Source organism: Anticarsia gemmatalis, chromosome 8 (genome assembly GCF_050436995.1).
Source record: "Anticarsia gemmatalis isolate Benzon Research Colony breed Stoneville strain chromosome 8, ilAntGemm2 primary, whole genome shotgun sequence".
NCBI classification, from domain to species: Eukaryota; Metazoa; Arthropoda; class Insecta; order Lepidoptera; family Erebidae; genus Anticarsia; species Anticarsia gemmatalis.
This window is the reverse complement of record NC_134752.1, coordinates 6,356,437-6,365,574: the sequence shown is the minus strand read 5'-3', so window position 1 is coordinate 6,365,574 and position 9,138 is coordinate 6,356,437. Positions and strand designations below refer to the sequence as shown.

Here is a 9,138-nt window from a genome sequence, read left to right as displayed (position 1 = left end):
TATTTTACTGTTTAAGTTAAACTTGGAATTCTAGCTAAATTGTAAATGAACTTATCTGAAGGGAAGAAAATGGTCATTCCAAATGATATAATCTTCTAAATAAAACAAAAAATAAGATAATGAAATCATTTTAATAAAGTTTATAAACACGAATTAATTTGATATAACTTTAATTCTTAAAATTATGTTATGTTTGCATTTGTACAGACTGAACCACAAACTTGTTAAATTATTACTTCAAAGAATTCAAATGTCACATTTATAATGTAATAAGAATATGCAGATTTTTTTAACAGAATATAAAATTGTTGCGCTAGTTCAGTCTGTGATACAATTTTTAAGAGAAAACATAGAGTCAATTTCACTGTTAACGTCTATTTGACAACTAATTTGCTCATGTTTAAGTGCTCATGAATACATACTTTTACATAAGTCAAACAAACTGTTGCGTAAAAAAGAATGCATTTTTACAAAATTGCACCAGTTTTAATCTTTTATACTCGCTTTGTGTAGAAAATAGTAACACTATATCTGAATCTTAAAATGGAGTTACAAATAAAAAGTAACTAATTTTACATTCTTATATACATTACAATATAATTCAGATAAGCAATGCTCCTTAACAATCAAATCTTTTCTTATAAAAATTAAAATGTTATGAACTAGCTACTTGCTTGAGAGGTCCCTCAAGGTATTGAGCAATAGCGTTAATTTTCTCTTTCAAAATACCAAAGCCAACTGTCTCTTTAGCATAAAGACAAAGTAATAAATTAGCTACTTGTGTAATAGCAATTTTCCCATTTAAACAATCGACTAGTATTAGATGCAGCTTATCCTCCTTGAAAACATTTCTCCCGTGTTTTTCGTAAGCGGACCAAACATTACTGGCGATCGCTGCTGTAACTCTTGCATCCTTATCATTATAGCCTGAATAAGCCAATAAGGCCCCTTGATGATTCAATAACCTGCAAATATATTGATAAAGTAGGTAATGAAATAACTGATTGGGTGTTGCATTTGTACATAAAGCAAAAACTTTTGTATGCTTACAAAGTATTTTCAACACCTCCAGTGTTTGCCTGACTCAGTACTTGAGTTAATGCCTTTGGTTTCAACATGATGCTACGTTTTAAGTTGACTTGCTCGCAGTATTTTATTTATTTCCAACTATTTAACAAAATAACGCACAATGTTTGTTGTTTTACTGTCAGCTGAAAATGTCACTATTATAGCCATAGATTATATACAAATGTCGTGACTGTCGACTGTCGAGCATTTGTCAAGCAGGACCAAGACTCAAGTCATCCTGTCATGTTTCTTGCTGCGTTCATATAGGCTCAACGAACTGATAACGTTTGGCATTTCTATTAGACCTAATTTCGTTTCCTATGAACACATTTGACTGCCTCCGTGGCGCAGTGGTTTAGGTCGCCACGCCGATACCACTGCAACGGGAGGTCGTGGGTTCGATTCCCACACTGAGCAATTATTTGTGCGATTCACAAATAATTGCTTCGGGTCTGGTTGTGCTTTGTGTCCGTTGTTTGTATGTTTGTAAAAGTCCCCGCGACACAAGAGCAATTCTTAGTGCGGGAGTTGTCTTTAAAAAAAAAAACAAACAAGATGGATACATTTGGGAATATACACAAGATGTATTATATGCATCTTGGCTATAAATAAACTAGATATTTTCTATCTGGTAGTTTGGCTTAAATAATTGAGTTACATAAGTTTATTTGCCTGAACAGTCTTTTTAACTACCCAAGCTTACTCAGCATTATTATGTCGGTGATAGGTAGCGATTACAGGATGGTGACAACAATATTAGAATAGTAAATAAAAAGTAACAATAGTTATCGAATATATGCAAGGATTAAGTAATACATTGAAATAAAACAATCACTTTCATATAATATGTACTTATATTTTCTTGGTTACAAGTTATCCCTTATTATTTTAATAGATTTAAGGCTAACGCATTTTCTTTTGCTTGATCAAGTAATTTCTGAATGCAATTTGTTTATCTTTGAAAGACCTCTTGATTTTCCCTTTAGCTTTATGCTTAACCATCTGGTAATTTTTAGTTTTCCTTTTCTCTCTGTTAGTTTTTGAGCAGTGAATATTCTTCCTTCTATCTTTGTATCCAAATTTATCACGTTCTTCTCTGCCTTTCATTACACTTTCTAGTCTTGCATTATAGTCATGTTTCTTTTTCTTGTGAATATTTTCAATAGCAGCAAGTTGAACTAGTTCTCCTTCATTAGTTTCCTCTTCTATGACATTGCTCTTTCTTTTACTACCACTAATGCTCTTCTTAAGCTGAGCAGCTTCAATCCTTTTAAAATCTTCATCAGTAAAGATTGTTTCCATAGCAATTTCTCTTGCACTTTGAACTTTTTCTTCAATATCCTTCTTGTCTAACTTCCTCTTAGCCTTTAATATCTTTCTTCCTTCTGGTGGTTGTTTGTTAACTTCACCATTTTCTGTTGCATTCTCCCCTTCTTTTTCCTCACCCTCTTGGTCACTCTCTTCTTCTTCTTCTTCTACTTCCTCAGCATCCTCTCCCTCTTCATCACTTTCATCACTATCTGATATTTCTATCTCTGAATCAGAAGAAGCAACATCAACCCATTCCTCACTGTCAGAGTCATCTTTCTTCTTCTTTCCTTTAACAGGCTTCTTTTTGCCTGTCTCTTTTATCTCTTCTTTTTCTAATAATACTTCTGAACCTGGAATATGACTTTTAATTTCCATTTCACCATATTTCTTTGTTTTTAATTCCACAGATGCCTCTGTTGGCCTTCCTCTGTCTTTCTTGTGGAGCATATCAGGCATTGACTGTCTGTACAATTGGATGAGTGATCTGGCTGCCATCATAACAGACTTTTCTTTGTAGTTCTTATATTGCACTAAATCTCTAAGCAGATCTTCACCAATGGCAAGTGGGCATCGAGAACATATTTCTCTAACTGCATTTAGACCAACCGCCATAACATCAGTAGAATTTCTTTCTGTTATAAAATTATTAGCTATTGCTTTCATTACTGGTTCTACTACCTCTGGTGGAACTAATTCATGTGAAGCTTGAGCAGCAAATAACAAAATTCGCGTTACCTCTCTTTGATGAGGTAAAAGTAACCTTGCAATAAAAGGATAGTAATTAAATAAGAATAAACTGTGCAAGCCTATCAACCGAGATATCACATCCAACAACATCAATTTAACTTCAAATCTATCATTTGATGACTCTAATTTCTTGAAAAGTTTTTCAGCAAATCCTTGTGGATTGTTTATAAGATGTAAGGCAGAAAAATTAAATGCTGGGGCTTTCTGTTTCTTTTTCTTCAATTTCTTAGCCTGTTTCTTAACTTTCTCCACCAATTTTTCTCTTTTCCTGGTCTTTTTATTAAATTTGTTTGATATCATGGTATCCCTTGGATCTATTTCCTCTTCACTGTCAGAATTTTCTTCTTTTTCTTCCTCATCTCTGCCCAAGAAAAATTTCAAGGAGGCAACCATGACTTTAGTAATTTTGGAGAAACAGCCAATATCAGCAATAATGTTAACTGTTTTCTGATCATTCCAAATATTTTTGTGATACAGCTCTACTAAGATATCAAGAGACAGTTTGGCTGCTTTAGGATGCGAGTCTTGTAACATGGAGAACATAAAGTTCTGTAATGTGGAGTTAAATTTCATATCCTTGTGTTTAGCATTAATATTCTTGATATCAGTAATAATATGGGTCTTCAAGAATTCTCTTAGATGTTTATCTTGACATCTTAACAGTAAGAAAAACAATTCTAACAAGTCAAAAGTGGTTATAAAATTCTTGTTTCTTAACAAAATCAGACATTTGCACAAAGATAAACGCATATCATTGTGGAGAATAGTATTGTGCGTTTTTAAAATATCAACAATTTTTTGTGGAAATAATTTCATTTCGTTAAGATAGCATTGCGCTACTTGTGCCAGAAACATAGCCTGCTCATCTAGCTTTTTATTATATTGCGTAGGATTCAAATTGAAGATTTCTAGAGTTGTTTCAAAATGTGCCAGTTGCTGATGAAACTCTTCTTTGTACGATTCAGGATCCCTCTTGATCAAATTTTGTAACTGCGTCAAATTGTTCGGTAACTGGTTATTATGCCGCACCATTTTGACCACTTATAAATTGTCCAACACGTAAAGTATTAAGATTGTCACTTTTATCTGCAGGTTAATTCATAAGACGAGTCTTACGACAATTTTTTCACCATTATTGAAATAAATAGTATAGTTTTTAACCTCTTTTGCGCACGTTTCATCAAATCTTCAAAACACGAGATGAACGAATGAAGTGAATGATAAGTCATCAATGACAGTTGAAGGTTGGAACTTTGACAGCAAATTTTAAACGAAAGTTGCAATAAAGAAAAACTGTAGGTACAAAAAAGATTGCCTATAATAAGTATCTTGTAGGCAAATATTTCATGCAAACAAAAGGCAACAGAAGCAATCCTTAAAATCAAACAGTTCTTAAAATTGGCTTAGATTTTACGTATTGCCTATGAACAGAGTTAGGCTGATTGGTCTAAAATATATTAGGTAGGTATATGAATAGCTATAGTAAATTCATTTGAGCATAAATTAAGTGTCGCCATAATAAAATTTAGCTGGGTGGAGTACTGAAAAATAATGTTGTGTCAATTGTGTCATGTCAATCAGCCACGTCATTTTTGCTTGAATGATAGAGTGTACGCGGCGTAAGTGAGATAAGCGTTTTACCTCAAAAATGAATATTTTCCGTTTACTTGGTGATTTATCCCATCTTTTAGCTGTTATAATATTGCTGCTGAAAATCTGGAAAACCAGATCATGTGCGGGTAAGTTATACCGACTTAGTTATGATTCGTTCAACCGGCACATCTGACTGTGTTTTAATGTTGAATTCTTTTCAATGTGGTATCGTTTTTCAGGCATATCTGGAAAGTCTCAGATACTCTTCTCAGTCGTGTACACGGCGAGATATTTGGATCTGTTAACCAATTACATCTCGGCTTACAATACGTTTATGAAGATGATATTCATAATGGCTTCATACGCCACTGTTTACTTGATGTATGTCAAATTCAAAGCGACGTATGATCACAACCACGACACATTCAGGATTGAGTTCCTGCTGATACCATCACTGATATTAGCTTTATTGATAAACCATGAATTGACTGTCATGGAGGTTAGTATGTTTTGATTGGCTGTATCATGATTAAGGTTATGGCTTTTAACTGGCTCATAGTTATTAATATTGCTTGTCTAGAACAACATGAAAGTTTTTTTATTACTCACATTTTTTTTGTTTTTAGGTTTTATGGACTTTCTCAATTTACCTGGAGTCTGTGGCTATCCTTCCTCAATTGTTCTTGGTGTCAAAGACTGGAGAAGCTGAAAGTATTACATCCCATTATTTGTTTGCACTTGGGTCCTACAGAGCTCTGTACCTCTTGAATTGGGTAAGATAATAATTTATCTATTATGATCATTGATAAACAAATTATTATGAAAAACAGTGTTAGATTGAATGATATTTTAATTTTAAAATTGTGTTTTGTTCATAATATTATGTAAGTTGCCAGCTTGGCAATGTTTGTTGTTATTTCTGAAGGTCAATAACTTCACCTGTGTGAGCCTGGGATGAAAAACACATTTTTACATAGTCTATTGAATGAAAAAGCACCTGTTATTCATTTTAATTAATGCAGTTACAAATGCTTTTAAAATTGAGAATTGAATTTAATTTTTCAAACAAAATACTATATTTTAGTAACACAATTTATAGACCAGTATTAAAATAACAATTAACAAATATATAACAGTATTACAATGTCAATTGTGTAATGAATATGTAAAACTTACTGATAATTATTTCCAAGTAGATAACAACAATTTATACTTCTTATAGTAAGCATAAAACAGATAGTGATGTTTTCATTAGAAACTTGTTTTAAGTTAAGCTTGCACATTATTTTTAAAATTGTTCTAAATAATTAGTAAACATACAACACTATATTATTAAAAAAAAAAATATTGTTTATGCTCATAGTATGTTTTGGTTGATATAAATAAACTGGGTAATAAATTAATTTTGGTATGAATGGGTGGAGCTCCATTAATTGACAGGTCATTTCATTCACTGATTGTTCAAACGGAACACATTAGAGGATGTGGGTGTAGTCTTCTACTTGTGAAGATATGGTATATTATGGGGTATAGTAAAAAAAGTATTTTAATTTTTTGATTTAAAATATTTTTCGTTTTTATTATTGTACTTATGTTTTTAACTGACTTAAAAAAAGAGAGGAGGTTCTCAATTCGTCGATTTTTTTTCATATTACATGAGCCTTGAGCTTCAAATAAACTAGGAATAAGAATAAAATAATTAAAGATAGAAGAAGTAGGAAGGCCTTGCCACTTTGAACCTGAAATTTTATTCTATAAAAATACATATAGCGAAAATTAGTTTAATAAATTCTCAGCTATAATAAATAACTTAATAATATTATTTTCAGGTGTACCGCTATGTTGTTGAAGACCATTACGAGCTGATTGCTATAATCTCAGGAGTGGTCCAGACTGTGCTATACTGTGATTTCTTCTACCTCTACATTACTAAAGGTAATTATTTTTTGTTATATTGTACTATATTATTATCATTGTTGAAGGAAAGCATATTTATACCTGGGCTATTACAATCATGAATACTTTGACTCAGTTCAAAGTACCATAGGAATGTGACATCACTAGGCTGATTTCATAAAACACGAATGTGCGAGCGAGAGATCAGATAAAAATGACAATTGTGACTTAGATCGCATGTTTGTAATACCCTAAGTACCTATAGACTTCTTCAAATGCTGTACCAGCTGTTATAATTTTTCTCTTTGTTTACAGTATTGAAAGGAAAGAAATTGCAGTTGCCAGCTTAAGTCCACTGTAAGGAGGATTGCATTAAATCAATCTGACAGTTATGTCTGTGAATATATTTGTGTGAGCCAATAAATTACCTAAGATCTAGTTGTACAAACATTACCTGTATTGTACTTTGTGAAAATGTTGAATTACTAATGGCAATGATGTGTGATTGTGTCTTTCCATTAACATGTACAGCCACTAGCAATAATAAATGGTCTTAGGCATTTAAAGCCAGACATTTTGTATAATATAATAATTGTTACCATCACAATAAATAATATTGGCGTGCATAATTGTTTTACATTTTATACATTATTATTTCACTTGTAATATTCAAATTAATTGAACATCTTGTATTTATTAGAAATTACTAGGTATTAATTATATTTAATACAATATTTTATAAAGAACAATCCATTTTTGGCTTTCATTCCTTTTTTAGAAGGCAAGGTGACAAAAATTCGTTACGACGATCATGTTCCACTTTAGATGAAATTGTATTGTCGTAACGATTGTAGTGATAAATCTATGACATGGTCTAATAAGGACATAATATACACTTTGAAAAATAAATTATTTAAGACTTTAGACAATTAGAGGCTTTCAATTCTCATTACTTCATTATGATTGCTTTAAACCAAGTTTCTCATATTCATGTAAGAAAAAATTAAATTATCTTATAAGAATACGGTGGTAATAATTAATTGACAAGTTAGTAACTTGTTACTAACAGCCTAAACCTATCTAATTTTGTACTACAGTCTAGTTTATTATATTGCTCAAAGCCACTTCTTATTGTTCGTGACTGTACTTAATTTTAATTGTGGTAAACCTATATAGTTATTGACAATATTTTCAGTGCAATTTAATTTTTAATAGCCACCAACTAGTTGAATACCTTTTTAAAATATATTACTGAAGGATAAGGTTTTGTAACTTCCTTTAGGATAATTATTATATGGACATTGTTTAGATTGTATTTGTCATTTCTTCCCATTTGGTAAGACATTTGACATGAATTTTAGACAATGCTTAATCATTAAGGAATAATGATATAATATGTATCTTAGTATCTTATTCGTATTTACAATCTGATAAGGTTTATATGTGTATGTATCTGTATTCACAATATCTCAAATTCCTTTTATGATTTAACTTAGACCAAACTTAGATGATGTATTCTGTAGTGGTATTGTGTGTAATCGCCATGCCAGTGTCAATGTCCTGTGCACGGCGAGTCAATGTATGGGATGTCAATTATTCCATTATTTTACACTCCTTCCATACATTGTCACACAAAAATTCCTGAATACATAATAAGTGTATGTTATTTGTTTATCTGATTCGTTATTTTGATATTATAGCATAACATTGGTCACATACTCTACTAACAGAGCTATTATACCATTGATGCTTAGTTTATTTATTATATTATATTTTATATATGGAAAAGGTGAGCTGGAAATTAAAGTCCAGTATTTATATTATAATTTAATAACTATTTCTAGTATTTCATTTTGCTTCTTTTCACTTTCTACACTTGCCACATGTGGCTTCTTATGAATGAAGCCAAACATAAAAGGTATTGATAATTGTGTTCAGTCATTTCATACTAACAAAATTAAACAATAACTGATTGACAGTTGGCATAACCATTAATTGATTTCCATATAGGTAGATCAAACATTATGTTTTATACAGTTTAGTGTTAAGATCCTACTGTAATAATGTCTTGCTATAAGAATTTCTGAATAAATGAAATTTGAAAGTGTATCGGATTATTATTTTGTTGTCCGAACATCAATAAAAAATAAGCTGATTCAAAATGATTATTATATCTATAGTTTTAATAATTACTAGCTCCTACAAGTGTCTACGTTGGCGTGAAAAGATTTTCCGTAGCTAAAAGTGCCCCATGTGTTTATCCACCTAAACTATCTGTGTAAAAAATTCCGTCACAATTCTCTCAGTAGTTTTGACATACATGATTGGGTAACAAACATTTAATTAGACGTCCAAACTTTTGCATTATTATATTAATAACTGTAGATTATTTAATTAAGTACAGATTGATTTAAGATGCATGAATATGAATATTTGCAAACAAAATATGTACTACACTGAACGTGATAAAATTGTGTTCATAAATGTTGATAACAATCATACTTGGGCGTACATAATTGCTGT

At 31.2% G+C, this 9,138-nt stretch overlaps 3 protein-coding genes across 3 annotated transcripts; 1 reads left to right on the top strand and 2 right to left on the bottom strand.

Moving 5' to 3' along the window:
• Positions 1-112: 112 nt before the first annotated feature.
• Lamtor2 (Late endosomal/lysosomal adaptor, MAPK and MTOR activator 2) lies at positions 113-1,256 on the bottom strand. The gene is made up of 2 exons (XM_076116938.1): positions 1,051-1,256; positions 113-965 (listed from the first exon to the last, which is right to left on the bottom strand). Exons 1-2 carry the CDS (start codon positions 1,116-1,118, stop codon positions 656-658), a joined length of 378 nt encoding a protein of 125 aa, XP_075973053.1. The 5' UTR covers positions 1,119-1,256; the 3' UTR covers positions 113-655.
• A 638-nt stretch (positions 1,257-1,894) lies between these two features.
• On the bottom strand, positions 1,895-4,345 carry Mys45A (SDA1 domain containing protein Mys45A). The gene has a single exon (XM_076117331.1). It carries the CDS (start codon positions 4,156-4,158, stop codon positions 1,972-1,974), a length of 2,187 nt encoding a protein of 728 aa, XP_075973446.1. The 5' UTR covers positions 4,159-4,345; the 3' UTR covers positions 1,895-1,971.
• A 350-nt stretch (positions 4,346-4,695) lies between these two features.
• KdelR (ER lumen protein-retaining receptor) lies at positions 4,696-8,722 on the top strand. Its single transcript, XM_076117329.1, has 5 exons — positions 4,696-4,865; positions 4,959-5,218; positions 5,346-5,492; positions 6,549-6,654; positions 6,931-8,722. The coding sequence occupies exons 1-5, from the start codon at positions 4,775-4,777 to the stop codon at positions 6,963-6,965; spliced, it is 639 nt and encodes a 212-aa protein (XP_075973444.1). The 5' UTR covers positions 4,696-4,774; the 3' UTR covers positions 6,966-8,722.
• Positions 8,723-9,138: the final 416 nt, after the last annotated feature.

Coding starts and splice junctions, on each gene's coding strand:
- Lamtor2 (XM_076116938.1), bottom strand. CDS start 1,118: ATGTTGAAACCAAAGGCATTAACTCAAGTACTGAGTCAGGCAAACACT. Junction 966..1,050: donor GGAGGTGTTGAAAATACTTT/GTAAGCATACAA, acceptor ATATATTTGCAG/GTTATTGAATCATCAAGGGG.
- Mys45A (XM_076117331.1), bottom strand. CDS start 4,158: ATGGTGCGGCATAATAACCAGTTACCGAACAATTTGACGCAGTTACAA.
- KdelR (XM_076117329.1), top strand. CDS start 4,775: ATGAATATTTTCCGTTTACTTGGTGATTTATCCCATCTTTTAGCTGTT. Junction 5,493..6,548: donor CTCTGTACCTCTTGAATTGG/GTAAGATAATAA, acceptor TATTATTTTCAG/GTGTACCGCTATGTTGTTGA. Junction 6,655..6,930: donor CTACCTCTACATTACTAAAG/GTAATTATTTTT, acceptor CTTTGTTTACAG/TATTGAAAGGAAAGAAATTG.